This window comes from Sparus aurata, chromosome 5, assembly GCF_900880675.1.
Source record: "Sparus aurata chromosome 5, fSpaAur1.1, whole genome shotgun sequence".
In the NCBI taxonomy this organism is placed as follows: Eukaryota; Metazoa; Chordata; class Actinopteri; order Spariformes; family Sparidae; genus Sparus; species Sparus aurata.
Genome location: NC_044191.1, coordinates 37,556,041 through 37,575,185, shown reverse-complemented (window position 1 = coordinate 37,575,185; position 19,145 = coordinate 37,556,041). Strand labels below are relative to the sequence as shown.

The following is a 19,145-nucleotide window of genomic DNA, read 5'->3' as shown; positions in this document are numbered from 1 at the left end:
TGTTGGTGGTGCTGTGTTGTTGGTGGGGGTGCTGTTGTTGTTGGATAAAGGACCTGACAGTCTGCAGCTGTTTCGCTATGGAAGCCCGTTTGTGCCAGTTAAAGAAACCAAAGATGAAATAATGAGACTTCTTTCTCATTTCATGTTTTATTTATTAAAGTGTCTGAAACTAAGATATTTTTATTATCTCATATTTTGACCTTCATCGTTGAAACTTTTTTATCTCACAATTTAAATGTATTTTTTAAATCTCATAATTATGACAAGTTTAGTCGTCTTCTTATTTTGTGTTTAACTGGAGGAAACGCTTGTCTGTGTTTCTCAGTGTGAACGGATCTGTTTGTTTTAGAGCTGTAGAAATATTTATGTTATTAATGAATTAAAATAACTCAACATGTCTGCAGCTGTGAGATGTCTACAGGACTGTAGACGTCTCACAGCTGCAGATGAGCTGAGGACGTCTCAGATGTTTGACGTCAGAAAGTCGCTCTGTGCTGTAATGCTGCTGCTCTTGTGTCCCTCAGCGGATGAGGAGGTGGAGGCTGAGGAACTGAACCCCTTCTCCTTCAGAGAGTTTCTACGCTGGAAGAACCAGGACCCAGACCTGGAGCAGGTCCCAGAACAAGACCTGGACCAGGAGCAGACACACAGAGAGGTACTGAATCTACCTACACAGAGAGCAACAGAAGAAGAAGAAGAGGAAGTACACCGTGTTCATTACAGCTGTCTCTCTGACCTGTCTGTCTGTCTGTCCGCAGGCCAGCAGCTCTCAGAGGTTGTTTGACGTTGTGACCTTTGACCCTGTAGTCAGGACCGGGTTTTTCTTGGAGCCCTCTCTGGCACCACAGGTAGTGTGACATCATCAGGGACATCATCATTGGTACTTAGTATTAATGTATTTATTTGCAAAGGTTTTATATTATTTCATAGTTTTTATCAGGTCTGTTTTTCTGTTTTTTAAAAGTATTTACGTTGATAAGCTGACAGGATGTAACATGTCTGTCTGTCTGTCTGTCTGTCTGTCTGTCTGTCTGTCTTATAAGGAGGAGGAAGATTGGGGGCGGAGCAGCTTCCAGTCAGGTGTGGACAGCACCTCATCCATCTGTACAGAGGAAGAGGAGGAAGAAGAGGAGACCAGGTGAGTCATGTCTGCTGCTTACTGATTGGTTATTGATTTCTTCAGGTAGAGGCGGAGCATAATAAGGTCATCCCTCAGTGAAAACAGCAGAAGTGATGCTGGCGGCTGATGACGTGAAGTCGCATCAGTGTGTATCTGTTCCTCCTGTACGCAGACGATGCACTCAGTGTCCAGAGGCCTGTACTGTGAAGGGAGCTCAACATAGCCAGGCTTTGTGCTCATGATGCAGCTCAACAAAGCCCCGAGTCCCCAATCAGAGTTAAACGGTACTGCGACGGTCGTTATCAACTTCATTTGTCAAGTCCGGTTCTCTGCTTTGTGCTCTGCTCGTTCACATAAAAGGGGGCGTTTGACGTCATATTATTCTACTTCCGTGTGAAAACGGATCGATCCCGGGCCACATATTTTACTCAAGATGAGCAGATTCTTATTATGCAGGACTATGAAGAATTCAAAGAAACCATCACGGCAAAAAGTAACACTGTCGCCGCCAACAGAGCGAGGGAGGGCTGCTGGCAGAAAACTGCTGACCGTGTAAATGTGTAAGTTAACAATGATTAATATCATGATCAATATTATATTAAGCCCTTAGTGTTTTCATTTCTGAAAGCTCAACATTGTGCAACTTTTACATATTAACCCTCATCCATTTAAAAAATAAATAAACTGAAGCAACAACTCTCTTTTTTCATTTTTGAATGATGTCTGTATTGTTTTCACATTTTACTGATCTCAGTTATAGAATGCACGTGTGTGTTTTATTGAAAGCGAGGCTGAGTGTGCGTAGGCTATAAATGTTCAGTGTTTTTTATTGTATCACTGTGTCGGGATGAACAAGCAAATGTAGCTACTGTCCCTGTACAATGACAATAAAGAGCTTTCTGACAGTGAAAACAGCTCCAGCCTGTCAGATTTGTGTTTGGGCGTACACTGCCCTACAACGGGTGAAACATTGATCAGTTCATCAGTTTATTCATGGACACATCAAAGAAATCATTAACTTTACTCATTATCTGTGACAAATGAATACTAGGTTGGCCTAATTAATATTTCATATTGCATTTTATTAAGATGTGGAAGCAGCAGTCATCATGGTAACTTATGTTTAGCTCATAACCTGACCAGGTTATGAGCTAAACATAAGTTACCATGGTGATCTAGCCGGGTTAAAAGAGAGCCACCTTTGTAGTTCAGGGAAGCCTGGCTTTAGACTCAACACACCTGCTAACACACTAAACTGGCTTCGCAGTACAGGCCTCTGGTCATCAGCAACACCTGGAGGCATTTAACTCACCTGCAGCAGGACTATAACAGAAACACCTCTCTGACATCAGAGCAGCTGTTCCTAATAAAGTGCTGTAACATTCAACATGTGGGAATGGAACAGGTTCTCCTCCAAACCTGAAGACCAGCAGGGAGCAGGAGGAGCAGGAGGAGGAGCAGGAGGAGGAGCAGGAGGAGCAGGAGGAGGAGCAGGAGGAGCAGCAGGAGAGAACTATGAAGGAGATGATGAGACCTCCATAGCTGAACCAGTCATCTCCTGCAGGAGGAGGAGTGGGAGGAGCAGTCAGATACAGGTAACAATCACACACACACACACACACGGGTTAGGGTTCAACACAACATCAGTTAACGTGTGTGTGTGTGTGTGTGTGTGTGTGTGTGTGTGTGTTGCAGTTGAAGGAGGAGAACCTGTCCTTGAGGAGGACCATCAGGGAGCTCCAGAGGAGATCAGAGGTTAATGAACACAGGTGAGCATCAGCCAATCACATGACAGCACTAACCCCAGCAGTCAGCATATTTACCCATCATGCCTCTTTGCTCTGTCATGTCATTCAGAGTGATGGAGCTGTCAGAGGAACTGCTCCAGAGGAGGCGTCGGGAGGAGAAGGAGGCTCAGGATCTAGAAAGCATGGTTCACTCAGTAGAGCAGAACCTCCACCTGATGACGGTGGGGATGCTAACAGAAGCTAACAGATGCTAACAGACGCTCCACCAGATCAATAACTCAGCTGATTATTGTTGTATGATGCATGTGTGTGTGTGTGTGTGTGTGTGTGGGTGCTTGCGTTACAGAAGCGAGCGGTTAAAGCAGAGAACAGTGTCTCCAAACTGAAGGTGGAGCTGCAGCAGCTGCAGGTACAAAGTTTGTCCTCTGAGGACGACAATGTGAACATGTCGTCCAGAGAGCACGGATAGTTTGAAAGAGGAGTAAAAGAATCCATCGGTGTCAAACAGCGTGTGAGGAACAGCTATGGCGTCATTTCAGTGCCAAAATCCGCTACATAATGACCACTCGCCGTCACTTGCCTTTCCTGAGTTTTGGCACTCTGACAAATATACATTTCTGCAAATGCATTTTCATTTAAACATCAGTCGCTTCCATAAGTTGCAGCCAGTACACAGGTCAGGGTTAAACAGCCTCCCTGCTGTTAGCCATTAGGTCTGATGTGTGTTGTTGTCTTGTTAACATTTACATAATGTAGCGCTCAACAAAACAATCTGCTTATGGTAGGCCCATTCATATATTAATGTTACTCCATGTGTCTGAGAATCACATGACGTGTACCGTCACGCCTCTTTAGGAGCCGCAGCGCCGCCTTTCTGTGTGAAGTACACACGTGAAGGCGGAGATGCTTCGCTCTGTGTCAATCACCATCGGCGGAGAATTGGCGAACCACCGCTCCGGAGATAATGTGGAGACGCTGTTTAAAAAGGGCTACAGAGTTTATAAAGTGTCTCCAACTCAACAACTCACTAAACTGACACATTTGTTAAGGGAGTCTGGGGACTTTCTCCACGGGGACAAAGAAGTAGCCTATATTGTTACTGTTTAGTGTCTTTGTAACATGTGACATGTTTAGATCAATAACATGTTTCTTCTTTCATAAATGGAGTGTAAATGGTGACATCAGTGTAAACAGTGTGTTCAAACAGCTGATCAATGTTGGCAGGTAAGACTTTAGCACTTAGACACAGAAGCAGACAGGCTGGTACAGACATGCTGCCACAAACTGACACTTTTTACAAGGAGACAAACAACTTCAGCTGAAAGATTTAATGCTGAATTTACAACAAGGACACAATGAGTTACAATTTGAACAAACTGACAGATAATTGAATGAGTACCTGTGTGTCAGGTGTGTGTATAAATGTTACCTGTGTGTCTCAGGTGGAGGTAGACTCTCTGCGCTCAGAGAACGACAGTCTGAAGGCTGCTGAGTCTGAAGTCGTCATGACAATGAGACACAACGCACAGGTGGCATCTGAGTACCTGAACAAGACTGCAAGCCACGCCCACTCCTCCATCCGGTAAGTATCTGTGAACAGGTGTGTGTGTGTGTGTGCGTGTGTGTTGCAGTTGAAGGAGGAGAACCTGTCCTTCAGGACCATCAGGGAGCTGCAGAGGAGACCACAGGTTACAGTGTTAGCATGCTATTGTTTAAGTGTGTTCAGTGTGTTGTGGTTAACATGGAGCTGAGGGTCCACAGAATAAACATTTTTAACTCTAATGGTCTCTCTCTCTCTTTCTGTCTGTCTGTCTCTCTCTCTGTCTGTCTGTCTGCAGTCAGCTGTTGGGGGAAGCAGAGACTCTCGTTTTGGTCTCTCAGCTGCTGCAGTCCATCGACAAGATTTCCAACCTGGACTCAGAGTCCTGAACTCCTCCAGACCCTCAGACCTGGTCTGAAAACATAAACACTGAGTCATTAAATCTTAAGTTGAACTTTAAATCATGTATCTGATTATTGTTATTGGTGATAAATTCACTGTTTTTTTAAATAAATAACGTTGTTAAGTCAGTTTGTCTTTGAGTCTGTTTTAAGTGAATGGTTTGATTGGTCAGGAAACCTTCATGTTCTGATGGATGTTGGTCGCGTGTTCAGCACCGAGCTGGAAGAAGTTGTTAGCTTAGTGTAACCCACGATAGTGACTTGGAGAAAAAAACAAAACTTACTACAAGAGTATTGCAATATTGTTATTTCACTCAGAATAACACAAGAGTTGTTTAAATAATGGGATATCCCGTATCACACAAAAGATTGAGAAGCTATCTTGGACCAATCAGAGACGACTGAATGCATCTATTCCCGCCCCCCCTGCTCCCGTGTTGTGTGTGTGTGTGAAGAGATAGACGGCCTTGTGTCGGGGCACTGATGCTAACAGGAGCACTGATGCTAACAGGAGCACTGATGCTAACAGGAACACTGATGCTAACAGGAGCACTGATGCTAACAGGAACACTGATGCTAACAGGAGCACTGATGCTAACAGGGGCACTGATGCTAACAGGAGCACTGATGCTAACAGGAGCACTGATGCTAACAGGAACACTGATGCTAACAGGAGCACTGATGCTAACAGGAACACTGATGCTAACAGGAACACTGATGCTAACAGGAGCACTGATGCTAACAGGAGCACTGATGCTAACAGGGGCACTGATGCTAACAGGAGCACTGATGCTAACAGGAGCACTGATGCTAACAGGAGCACTGATGCTAACAGGAGCACTGATGCTAACAGGAACACTGATGCTAACAGGGTCGGTGAAAAGACGGAGGAAGTTGATGAAACTTCAGGAAATACCAGTTAACCTTGATTATTATTGATGGCAAAATGAAGCCTCATGAACCAACGAAACCTTAAATCCAATTCTACGAAAAATGATTCAGTGCTGGAAGCTTCAGACTCTGTGGCGACACCTGCTGGTGAGAGGTAAAGGAAGCGCTGTGTCATGATTTCACATCCACATTGATCAGCTGCCATATTCTATCTTTGGGTGTTTGGTAAGAATTAAATAAATCACTGAATAAATAAGCGTACATTGGACACTGCATTAACTGAAACAAGAAAATCATTGCCTTCTTCACAAAATCATAATAAAAATAATAATAAAGGTGGTATTCTGCATGTGAACATTTCTTGTGTGTTCATTAGGGAGGTAGATGAATCTGATATGAATGAAGGGTGGGTGTGAACATTTGCTCACTCTTCTATGATAATTGTGAGTGTCTTCTCACAAAATATGAGAAATTGGCAGTGCAGTGTATTTCAACAATCTGCCACTGCCAGTGCAGAAATGATAGAAATGATAGTGACTTGAGTGCAGGGAAGTGCTGTGACAGTGCACTGTTCTGGGAGAGTGATGGTGCTTGTGGACGGTCAGAAAGGAGCATTATTGTGGTCGGTGACTGTGTTCGGTATTTTACTTTAAAACTGATATTTGTTCAGGAACAGAATTTGTTCGGCTGTGCCCGGACTGAGTCTGTTCCTCTTCTTGCTGACCACTTCACTGGCCTTGGAAAAACCTCTCTGGCATGGCGCAGAGGAAGCAGGTGTGTATATAGAGTACCACGGGCCAGCACATATAAAGTGGGTACACATGTTTGTGTTGTGCCCAAACTGCACTGGGTCTTCAGAGCCAGGGATACTGGGCTCAGTGAGGTAGCGCTGAACCTCTGCTGTGGCACTTTGGACCCTCCTCGTCTCCAACACTCGGTTGTCCAACAGATCCCAAAGGCCCGTCCCTGAAACTGTGACAGCAACACGTTACACAGGGCTACAATATAATTCTGACAATACTGACCGTAGATTCATACCTGAAGATTCCCCTGCTGGCTCTGGAGGTGCTGGGACAGGTGTGCTGTCCCTGAGAAGAGACGCACATCTACTGGTTAAGAGCTGCACAGCACTTGCTGAATCAGTCGGGCTACAAAAATCCAGCAATGTGGCCACAGAGTGCTGGCTGGCCGTCTCGTAGCCACTCAGCTGTTCCCCATGAGATGGATGGATGGATGGATGGATGGATGGATGGATGGATGGATGGATGGATGGATGGATGGATGGATGGATGGATGGATGGATGGATGGATGGATGGATGGATGGATGGATGGATGGATGGATGGATGGATGGATAGATATACTTTATTGATCCCAAGCTGGGAAATTCCGGTGTAGCAGCAGCATTACACACAGAGACATTAACAACACAATGAAATAAGAAGAACAACCTGAACATATTAAATAGCAATAGAAAAAAGTAATATACAAAAATGTACAAAATGTATAAAAAGTATATAAATAAGCAGAGTAACTGTAGTGCAAGATAATATATAAGGTGCGTTGAACAGAGTGTATAAAACCAAAGTGCGTAGAGACTTTGTGTTATGACCAGAGTGTTAGCTGTTATTATTGTACAGTGTGATGTGTGATGCAGGACAGATTTCCTGTATCTGTCCCTTCGACAGCGGAGCTGCAGCATCTGTGAGAGAAGGAGCTCCGCTGTCTGTCTACTGTGTGATGGAGAGGCTGCTGATCATTGTCCATGATGGATAACAGTTTATTCAGCGTTCTCCTCTCCACCACGGACTCAAAAGACTCCAACCTGAGACCAAGTACAGAGCCAGCCTTCTTGATGATTTTATCAAGTCTGTTAGTGTTGCTGGCTCTGATGCTGCTGCTCCAACACACAGCAGCAAAGAAAATGATGCTGGCAACAACAGACTGGTGAAAGATCTCCAACATCTTGCTGCACACGTTGAAGGATCTCAGCTTCCTCAGGAAATAGAGTCTGCTCATCCCCTTCTTGTACACAGCCTCGGTATTAGATTCCAGTCCTGAAGTCGATCACCATCTCTCTGGTCTTGTCGACATTCAGCCTCAGGTGGAGGGGGGTGAGAAGTGTGTGTGTGTGTGGGGGGGGGGGGGGGGGGGGGGGGGGCAGATGAAGAGATGTTGTACAGGAGAGTGCTGGGGGTGTCGGGGGGGTGGCAGGAGGTGAGCTAAACCTGTTAAAGAACTGGTTGAACTGGTTAGCTCTGTCCAGGCTCCCTGATGTCTGCCTGTCTTTCCCCTTCATCCCCGTGATGTTCTTCATCCCCGTGATGTTCTTCATCCCCGTGATGTTCTTCATCCCCGTGATGTTCTTCATTCCCGTGATGTTCTTCATCCCCGTGATGTTCTTCATCCCCGTGATGTTCTTCATCCCCGTGATGTTCTTCATCCCCGTGATGTTCTTCATTCCCGTGATGTTCTTCATCCCCGTGATGTTCTTCATCCCCGTGATGTTCTTCATCCCTGTGATGTTCTTCATCCCCGTGATGTTCTTCATCCCCGTCCACACATCTCTCACACTGTTCTGCTGGAGTTTGGCCTCCAGCTTCCTCCTGCAGCTGTCCTTACATGTCCTCAGCATCTCTCTGAGCTCGTGCTGCACTCTCCCCTGCTCCTCTCTGTCTCCAGACATGAAAGCTCTCTTCTTCTTGTTCAGAAGTGTCTTCAGGTCACTGGTGATCCAGGGCTTGTTGTTGGAGAAGCAGTGCACGGTCCGGGCTGGCATGTTGGTGTCCTCACAGGATCTGATGTAATCAGTGACGCAGTCAGTCATCTGATCAATGTCCTCCCCATGAGGCTCACAGAGTACATCCCAGTCTGTCAGCTGGAAGCAGTCCTGCAGTGCCTCAGCAGCCTCCTGTGTCCTCCTCCTCACCGTCCTGGTGTGCACAGGCTGCCTTCTCACTAGAGGAACATACCTGGGAGTCATCATGACCAAGCTGTGGTCTGACCTGCCGAGGAGGGAAGAGCTGTGGCGTCATGTGCATCCATGGCATTAGCATACAGGAGATCCAGCGTTTTATTGTCTCTTGTGGGGCAGTCAACATATTGGTGAAAGTTATTTAAAGTTTTGTCCAGTGAGGCATGATTAAAATCACCTGTACTAACCATGAATGCATCCTGGTGTTCAGTCTGTAGTTTAGCAGCAGCAGAGCTGATGACGTCACAGGCCACCGCTGCATCAGCTGACGGGGGGATGTAAACAGCGATAACAATGGTGGACATGAACTCCCTCGGTAAGTCATCCGGGCGCATTCCCACAGCCAGCAGTTCGATGTCCGGGGTACAGATCACTCACATACAGTGCAAGCCCGCCACCCTTCTTCTTCCGACTTTTGAAACAGTCTCTGTCTCTGCATGTTGGTGTTGGACCTCAGTTGAAACTTGCCTGAAAAGCTGGAGTTTAAAAGTGGCTCAGTTTTTTCGCTTTGGCTCTTTTTCCGAACAGGAATAGCGCACGAGGGTGTGCGTTCCTAAAGCAGGAGATCTTGACTCTGCTCCTGCGGTGACGTTACCACAGGAGGCTACTTGCATATGCTTGTTTCTAACTACAGGCCAGGTGAGTAGACACTCACTTGAAATGAAAAAAAGAATGGACCATTCAGAGTCGTCCTGCTGTAAACGTGTCTCCGCCTCTTCACTCTCCCGTTCAGGTTCCGACTCTGGCTCGTACAGAAAGTCGCGGTATGAAAAAGTGTCAGAACAAGCTCTATGTTTGATTTAAAAAAAAGTTTTAAGAATTGATCCAAAGTGATACAAGGGGGGCTGGATACGTAAAAAACAGGTGATGACTCCTTTAACAATCATGTCCAGCAGTGCCTCATCAATCATCTCCGTTCTGTTTCCTGTAACACAACAAATGCATGTTAATAAATGATACAGTAGAACTTTGGCTACACATAGGCCTAATAAATAGATAAAGAAGAAGATACTTGCATGTCCTTTTTTGGAAAACACAAATTAAGACTTGGCACACCTGAGAAGGAAGAAGTGAATGGCTGCACTTTGATCAGTTTGATCAGTTAGTGCCGTGTCATGCTGGAGGTGCCACTTGCTTCTGACGGTTCAACACTGGACCTAATAAAGATAAAACTATTCATTTCCACTACTACAAATTACCAATAGGCCCATATGGAATTTAGCTTGGTTATATTGTAGCTCCTCTACATAGCCTCTCTGCATCAGAACGTCACTTTACACCTAGCAAATGATTATACTGAAATAAAATAACCTTGTTGGGAGGAACCAGAGTGAAATGTTCCCACATCTCGGACCGCCCTCTCTTAGCAACAGGCTGCATTACCAACCACAAACAACAACAATTCACCAGCTTTACTTAGTTACCTTTCTCACTGAACTCAACTCAACTCAACTCAACTGAACTCAACTGTCTCTCTCAACTTGTCTCGACTCCTACTTGACAACCAACAAGTGCGCACACCGTTTCACGCAGCTTTGAATGATTTTTGAAGCAGTCACGTGGTTGCGCGTGAAACAAAGCTTTTGGCGTCACTGATCACGTGACTGTCGCAGAGCAAATGAAGCTCTGATACAAGCTTTGCTTTAGACTGGCTCATTTTTTCAATACAAGCTCCGAAGCAGAGGTGTCACGGGTAACATCACTATTGATAAGATCTGCTGGACGCTGTGTGCTGTGACTTTCACAAAGTACTTGTGGAGTATCTTTGGAAAAGGTGAGTAGCCTTAGCTAGTAGCCATTAGCTCCGACAGCGGTCGGCCATTTTAAGTCCGTGACCTTCCCGCGCACACGCTGTCTGTACCAACGGGACCCGTTTCATGTGAATGTGCCCGGCTGGATAAGAGAGATGGTGAGACAGTTGTTTTCTTCTAAACGAGAGACTCTATTTAACCTGAACCTCATTAACTCATTTTTATGCACTTACTAGCTCCAGTCACACTGCTGTTTGCATGCGGGGATCCTGCGCTAATTCTCCGCACCCGCCTCTGTGTGAAAGTTTCAGATGTGGAGAGGGGGGAAATTTCTCTCCGGCGCTGATCCGCCTCTGGAGGTAGTATCAGGGCCGCATTATTGGTGAGCCGTCCCAGTGTGAACGGATAATCCGGAGGTGCGGAGCGAGGGCGTGTCGGTCTGACAGTCTGATAACTGCACAGGTCCTTCACTCAACTAAATACAGAGAAATGTCCCACAGAGCAACGTTACAGGACCGAACAACAGTAACACAGTAACTGTAACTAGGAATGGGCGATATTTTACTGTTTGCGATATTCCGTCAAAAAATGTCCCCACGGTAAGAATTTGTCATCTCGCGGTAATAACGATAAATTCCGGTTGATGACGTTTTTTTTCAACTTTATTGTATTCAGATTTACTCTCGTTTGATGACGTTGTATGCGACCAAACACTCGCAGCCCAACTCAGGTGACAGGCACCTGCCGCCTGCCTGCAGACCTGATCTCTTGGCTCACGTGAAGAACAATAACAAACATGGCGGAAGGCGGAGCTGAGAGCGAGGAGCTCGTTGCTGTACGAGGCTCCAGCTCGATTATCTGGAACTGGTTTGGTTACGATAAGTCTGACATGGAGCAAAACTCTGTTATATGCAGAGTTTGTAAAAAAAAAACGGTGATCGCAAAGGGTGGTAACACCACCAATTTGTTCCACCACCTCAAACACCAGCACAAACCAGAATATGACGAGAGCCAGAAAATGCGCAAGGATGCAGCAAAAGTATGCGGTCACTGCACATATTCTTTCGCTTCCAGTCAACTGAGTGTTGGCAGAATTTGCAAAACAACAGTTCACCTGATACATAAAAGTCGTTTGGAAACTGCTCAGCTCTGTACTGTTGAGTGAATGTCAAGTTTCTCAGGTTTTTTGCAGACGAAGACGCAGCCGGGCAGCCGCTTCACCATGCTTACATTGTTTTGACGAGGGAGCTCAGTCTGTGGAGGAGGCTTGTTGTGCCACACAGATCTGCTTCCCTCCGTCCTTTCCCCAGACATACGTTCCTCTTCCACACAAAAACAGCATTTCAGTGAAATTATGTCAAATTCCACGATATTCTGCGTTAAAACATAGATTCCGTTTTAATCGGCAAATTCAGCGATTCCTAATCTGAAAAGAAAACCTACAGGTAAGTAGAGGTGGATTTCATCGTTCGATGTCGAGATTCAGTTCAGTTAGCAGGTAACAGCTAAAGCTGGCTAGCCAAGAACGAGTGACTGACTGAACGAGAATGACAGGAGAGGAATCAGTACGAGAACGAGAGCTACGAACGAAATGAAATGGGGGGGTTTTTTTCATGGAAACGGTTGCTATGCATTCCTGTTTCTCGTTGGCTAAAATTCGACGACAGTGTCCGAGACCCAGCATACGATTGGCTGGCTCTCAGTCCTCCTCACCACTCTGATAACTAAACAGTGAACAACGCAGCGACTGGTCTGTGAGAACGAAGGAACCAACGAGAGAGAAGTGAAACGAGGAATCAGGTCAGTTCGTTCATGTTAAAGAGTCGTTCGTTCGAACTGATTCGTTCGCGACCGAGCCATCACTTTTATCTATGTAACATTTCAATAACTTCTGTATATGAAACTCGTCTGATAGTATCAGAGGTGCAGTATTGGCAAACTGAACCAGTGTGAATGGATGAGCCGGCTGTGCGTATGGAGGGCGTGTCTATCGGATGGTCTGTTACCTGCACAGGTCCTTCACTCAACTTAATAAAGAGAAATGTCCACAAAGCAACGTTACAGAACCAAACGAAGGTAACATAGTAACTGTAACTGTCTTTGGCAACGAGGAAAAAAATACCGCAGCTGTACGTGGAGAAGCATCCTGTCTGTCCTGCAGACTCCTCGTCACATTTCTGCCCGAAAAACAGCGTCTGTCACCGGCAAAAACTTTAACTCACCAAGTGTTTATGATGAAAATAAATCACTGCGATGGTCAGCCCTCCAGACCGAGACTTCAGGCTGGATAGGCTCTCCTCATCGGCAGCAGGCTGCAGTGGCTGCTGGTGGCCGGCCTGGCAGGCCCCGTGGCTCCAGGCGGTGGTGGTGTGGTGGCGAATCGCAGTCCTTCTTACCCAGTGGTGTGGAGCTGTATGACCTGGGAACCCAGGTAGAGTGTAGAGCGAGTAGCTAGCAGATCCAGACCGATGATGCAGAGGTCTTGGATATCAGCTAACCAGAACTTGTGGTCAACAATGTAATTAGCTGCTGTCACGTGGACAAATCTTTCTCCTTGCAGCCTGGCACGTCTTCTGCTTTGTGGGCCTCCAGCCACATGGTTTCAAGCCACTTGTGCCAGGCAAAGTTCTGGGGTGAACCAGGGAAATGATGGATCCCGTATCCACCGGGGCTCTGCATGGGGTGCCATTAAGGTCGCAGTTCAGGTAGAATCCATGTGTTCAACCAAGTCTACCCAGTCGTATCTGTGGTGTGGTCGGGGAGAAAGGGTTTGTGAGTTGCTGAGGTGCTTGGCGGCGTCGGGGCCGGGCAGTGGCTGGCAATGTGGCCCATTTCCCCACATCTGTAACCAGCCTAACAGTATTGAATGTGGGATACCCCAGGCATGTGTAACAGCGGAGGTCTGCTGCGTAGGCTCTCTCCGTCCCTCCTCCTACATCCAGCCAGCTTGTCTCGGGCATCATCTGCATGAGTTTGGCGGCCAAATTAATGCTGGATCGTGCTTTCAATGGCCGGCCAGTCGAAACACTCTTCTGGCTGGAGATCTGTCAACGCCTGCAGGGCCTTTCCTTCCAAAGCGAGAGCAACTTCTATTGGTTTCTCTTCGGCTGACCAGGCATTGATCTGGGCAGCCAGCTGCACCTGGATGAGGTCTCTGATGGCTGTTCCCCATTGTAGCGTGGTAGCTTCATCACACTACGCCAGGTTACCTCAGGGGGAGCTGGTGGCGGAGAGATGGCGCCCCCCGCGGGCATCAGTGGAAGTGCGCTGGGGACCGGCGTGTGTGGAGTGATCATCTGCACATGCCTGCCCAGGCGGCGATCCTCCGTTGTCGGCCGGGAAGCGCTGGCGCCGTGGGCAAAGCTAGTGGGCTCTCAGTCTGGAGCGGGCATCCTCACCTGCCAGTCCGGGCGCCATCCACTAAGCTAGCGTGCTCTCTCCCACGGCACTGTCTCACAGGCGATAGCTCTCATGTCTGATTCTACCATACTCCTTCGATGGCTTGCAGGCGGTCAATGAGTTTGTCCATCTCTCCCGTAGATGCTGCCATCTCTCATCCTACTTCTGACAACAATGTAGTGAGCGGCAGCAAAGAGTAGGCAGAGTTAATGTTGACAAGCTCCAACCGGAGCTTCGCCGTTTATTTCATATAACACACGCCAACAACACTCTACAACTCAGCAACACAACTGGGCGGCCCACCACTCTCACTCACAGTCAACCATGCCCACCTTGGACCTGAACGTCTGTGACTTTCCCCAACACGTTACAATATTAATGCATTTTGTGTGATTTGAAAAAGGGAGAATATTACTACTGTACAGTAGTTGTAAGAAAGCCCTACAGGTCAAGGCCCAACAGCACCCTCTACTGGTGCAAACTAGGACAACAAGCAGTATATAGTTAGGTTATATAGTCAGACCAGTCAGTGAGCAGACTGTATGAAGCTGCATGGACTTTCTGTGTGTTTCCCTTATTATGTGTAAGTAGTTTCTGTTTGTAGTTATGAGTAATTTGTTCACTGTTGCAGTTCTTGTTATTTTGCCTGGAGATACACTCCTGATCAAAATTCTAAGACCAGTTGAAAAATTGCAAGAATTTACATTTTGCACTGTCGGATCTTAAAAAGGTTCTAAGTAGAGTTTCAAAATGCAAAAAGAAGAAATGGGAGTGACACAAAACAAAAATCTGAGGAAGCAATTTATTGAAAACAACAATTAAACTGAAATAGGCTGTTCATCAGCTGATCAAAAGTTTAAGTTTAAAAGCCAAAATCTGCGCAAAAATGTGGATTCAATGTCATTTTCTGTCAGACATTCACAGTCATGACCTCCTGATGGCAAAAGCCAAAAAGCTTTCTCTGGTTGAACGTGGTCGGATTGTTGAGCTGCATAAGCGAGGCCTCTCACAACGCGCCATCGCTGCTGAGGTTGGACGCTGTAAGACAGTCATTTTGAATTTCTTAAAAGATCCTGAGGGTTATGGAACAAAAAAGTCAAGTGGTAGACCCAAAAAAATGTCCTCTGCGCTGAGCCGGAGGATCCGATTGGCTGTCCTTCAAGACACGGGACGATCCTCGTCCCAAATTAAGGCCGTTACTGGTGCCGACTGCAGCCCAAAAACCATCAGACGGCATCTGCGAGAGAAGGGCTTTAAGAACAAAAAGGCCTCGTCTCCTTCAGTGCCACAAAATTGCCCGTTTGGACTTTGCAAGTGAGCACCAAACATGGGACATTGAAAGGTGGAAGAAAGTTTTATTCTGATGGTTTTTCACCACTAACATACATTTTTAATCTGTCATTTCAAACTGGGATATTTCCCACTAAAATGAAAGTTGCCAAAGTTGTGCCACTGTTTAAGAATGGTGACACACACGAGTTTACTAATTACAGACCAATCTCAATACTGCCACAACTGTCGAAAATCCTAGAGAAGCTATTCAACAATAGGCTAGATAACTTCATCAACAAACACAAATTGCTATATGACAGCCAATATGGATTCAGAAAGAACCACTCGACTGCCTTTGCTCTAACTGAGTCTGTGGAAATCATTACTGACGCTATTGACCATAAACAACATTCAATAGGAATTTTCATAGACCTGAAAAAAGCATTTGACACCGTTAATCATGATATCTTAATAGCTAAACTGGAGAGATATGGCATCAGAGGTGTAGCACTGCAGTGGGTCAAGAGCTATCTACACAAGAGATCCCAATATGTCAAAATGGGTGATAACACATCGACTAGCTTGGACATAGTCTGTGGGGTCCCACAGGGGTCAGTTCTGGGTCCAAAGCTGTTTATACTATATATAAATGATATATGCAAAGTGTCAAATATTCTGAAATTAATATTATTTGCAGATGATACAAATATTTTCTGTTCTGGGACAAACCTGAACCAACTTGTGGAAACAGTAAATCACGAAATGGCCAAACTTCATGTGTGGTTTAATATAAATAAATTATCATTAAATCTTGAGAAAACTAAATACATGCTATATGGGAAAAAAGGCTGCAACAACAGTACTAACATTCAAGTAAACGGAGTGAATATTGAAAGGGTACATGAGAACAAAGTACTGGGAGTAATCATCGACGACATGTTAAGTTGGAAGCCACACATAAGACAGCTAAAAAGGAAGTTGGCCAGGAGTGTGTCCATACTCTGGAAAGCACAAAAAATATTAAATCAAAAAGCACTTCACCTGTTGTACTGTGCACTCGTCTCTCCACACCTGCAATACTGTGCAGAGGTGTGGGGACACACATATAAAGGCTCCACACAGCCTTTGTTAATACTCCAAAAAAGAGCTCTGAGAATCTTACATTATGCCAACTATAGGGCACACACAAATCAGTTATTTATTGAATCAAGAATACTTAAACTATATGACTTAATAAACTATCGCACACTACAAATGATGTACAAAGCTGCTAACAAAAGCCTCCCTCATAATTTGCAAATACTCTTCCTAGACAGAGAAGAGAGACACAATCTCAGAGGGAACATGATTTTCAGGCAAAGTAAAGTACGAACTACGTTAAAATCCTTTTCTTTATCGGTCAAAGGTGTTAAACAATGGAATGTGCTAGAAGAAGATGTCAAAAAATCAGCAACACTAAGTGGCTTCAAAAAAAAGTATGTACATTCAATCGTTGATCAGTACAGATCAATACTAGAGGGTTGATAAAGGTCAGAGGAACGAATCAACAGACACTGGGCAGACACTTTGTTGAGACGGCATGTGAGCATAACAAATACCATTCTGTACCCAAACAATAAGTTGAACCTGAGAAAATTGTATGGTCCAAGGCCAATGCCAGTTGTACATGGCAGGATGTTGTTATAATGTGCATCAACAATGTGAGATAACTTAGGTACGAACACTGTGCCACTATTGTGAGTTATCACAAGTTCTTCTGAGCTGTGAAGGACTCAACCCTGTAAATCGGCACACAAGAGTCATTCGATTGAGATTCATTTAATATTGTCCAACTACGTTCTTAACCAATCAATCAATCGATCAATCCACGATGGAGTTGCTGAGCTGGTCAATGAATGCCATCGACAGAGTGTTCTCAACACGGCGTGCGGGTTCTGGTGAACCGACATGCCCGGACGGGACCTTTATGTCCGGCTACGTTATGGATGGTTGGGGAAAGTGGAGAGTCATCTGCCTTGCCGCACTGGATGTGGAAGATGTCGAGGACGTGTACATGTTCACGTTCATGACAATTGGAACGATCGCTTTGGGATTTGGAATCTTTATGCAATATTGGAAAATGAGAAAGATCGCTACTGAGCAGACCAGTGCGAGGGCGGACAACGCCAATACTCGGAGTGCTGTGGTCGGGATACGCTCTGACATCTCAACAATCCGCGACTTCGTGATACAGATGCGAGTTGATGTAGCCACCAATCGGGAGGACATGGCGAAGCTAGCAGCGATAAAAGCTGCAGAGGAGACTGATGAATAACATGAAAATGCATTAAAGGGCTCTTACACCATCCCAACACCATCTCAACAAATAATAAATACACTGGACTTTTGCTCTCTCTCAATTGGATATTCTGACTTTGTGGCAAGCCTGGCTATAAGATGAGGCCATAAGATGAGACTGTTGTTCACTCATGATGGACTAATATGGACACATGTGCAGACACACATGTAATCTGTATGTACTGTCTAGAGCTTGAATTCAGCTCTATATGCTACTGCTGTAATATGTTTTGTCAAAGGTCATAACAATAGAAAAAAAGAGAAGAAAAGAAAAAAGTAATTTGCAAAAGACAAGAAAAGATCAGAATGAAGATTTTATACTGTGGGTAATGGGGGCGGGACTTGATAAGCTTTGGCTTCTCCCGCTTTTCCCTTTCGGCCATGTGTGTTGTATTATTTGAACAATGATGAAATGTGATGCTTATGAATTGACATGTCCGAAACAAACAACATAAATAAATAAATAAAATTCTCTGATGAGAAAAAATGTAACCTTGATGGTCCTGATGGCCTCCATGAAGCCATCCTCATCACTAGGAGCAACGTTTCCCTCTAGCCTCCTGGAAACACTCGCATCAAGCATGCCGAAACAAATTTTTGAAGTGATCAACAAGAACGGTGGAGCGGCTCTTTACTGAGTCCTTTTTTGAAACTTTTGTTTGTATTTTTGGGGGGTTTCAGCTGATGAACAGCCTATTTCAGTTTAATTGTTGTTTTCAATAAGTTGCTTACTCAAATGTTCTTTTGTGTCACTCCCATTTCTTCTTTTTGCATTTTGAAACTCTACTTAGACAATTTTTAAGATCCAACAGTGCAAAATGTAAATTCTTGCAATTTTTCAACTGTTCTTAAAATGTTGATCAGGAGTGTATGTTGTGTGTGTTTGTCTGTGTCTCAGCGGTACTTGGCTGCCCTTTGCTGGCACTGCAGCTGCATTTGGATTGTGACCATGCTTGTTGTTGATTGAGTTTGTTTCCTTTCTTTTTTTTTAGACCACACACACACTCACAGACAAAAAGACGTACATTGTACAGTTATGTAAGGGTCCAAACACCTCATTAAAGAAGTCAAATCTCTCTTTCTCTCCAAGTGCCTTGATTCTCTGATTATCTGCCGCCTCAACCAGCAATCCTTCTACGGAGGCTCGCCCTCATACGGTAGTTAAAGTAAAACTAATGATACTTCTCTGACACTGTCTGTTGACAGGTCAGGTTTTTATTTTGTTTGTTTTGTTTTGGTTGTTCCTGGATTTGGATCTTTGTTGCTGATGGCGAGCCTTCCCACCGGGAGAGATACTGCTGTGGTCACTGAACGCATCCTGTCTCTACTGCCCCCATTGGTGTGGCAGTCCAACTGCTACAAACACCCTCACACTCATCAGTTTCATTCCTCCTTATATCTTCCTCCCCCAAAACACACACATTCCCTCTTGAACTGTGGACTTGAACTCACCTTTTACCTTTTCATTTTTGCTTTTGAATTTTGGACTGAATTCATGTAACTAATGACTGGTGGGCTATTTTCCAGCAGATTGGTGGTTATAAGCAAAACTATGATTGTGAACTGTGTTTTGAATTGAATTTGATCAGAAAGAAACCATGAATTGAATGTTACTCTATGTGATTCAGGTTAAAGGGTGAACCCAAGATAGCACTGCACTCTGCTACATCAGCGGGCCGGCTGGTACCGCCATCACTGAGAGCAAACAAAGCT

General features: G+C 45.2%; 2 protein-coding genes across 2 annotated transcripts; one reads left to right on the top strand and one right to left on the bottom strand.

Annotated features, from left to right (window-relative positions):
* The first annotated feature begins 379 nt into the window (after positions 1 to 379).
* entr1 (endosome associated trafficking regulator 1) lies at positions 380 to 4,938 on the top strand. Its single transcript, XM_030417790.1, has 9 exons — positions 380 to 655; positions 759 to 848; positions 1,044 to 1,138; positions 2,526 to 2,715; positions 2,816 to 2,889; positions 2,978 to 3,089; positions 3,215 to 3,277; positions 4,311 to 4,450; positions 4,707 to 4,938. The coding sequence occupies exons 1-9, from the start codon at positions 395 to 397 to the stop codon at positions 4,795 to 4,797; spliced, it is 1,116 nt and encodes a 371-aa protein (XP_030273650.1). The 5' UTR covers positions 380 to 394; the 3' UTR covers positions 4,798 to 4,938.
* Positions 4,939 to 6,349: 1,411 nt separating this feature from the next.
* LOC115582219 (uncharacterized) lies at positions 6,350 to 14,517 on the bottom strand. The gene is made up of 4 exons (XM_030418035.1): positions 12,647 to 14,517; positions 7,862 to 9,830; positions 6,739 to 6,788; positions 6,350 to 6,672 (listed from the first exon to the last, which is right to left on the bottom strand). Exons 2-4 carry the CDS (start codon positions 8,683 to 8,685, stop codon positions 6,350 to 6,352), a joined length of 1,197 nt encoding a protein of 398 aa, XP_030273895.1. The 5' UTR covers positions 8,686 to 9,830; positions 12,647 to 14,517.
* Positions 14,518 to 19,145: the final 4,628 nt, after the last annotated feature.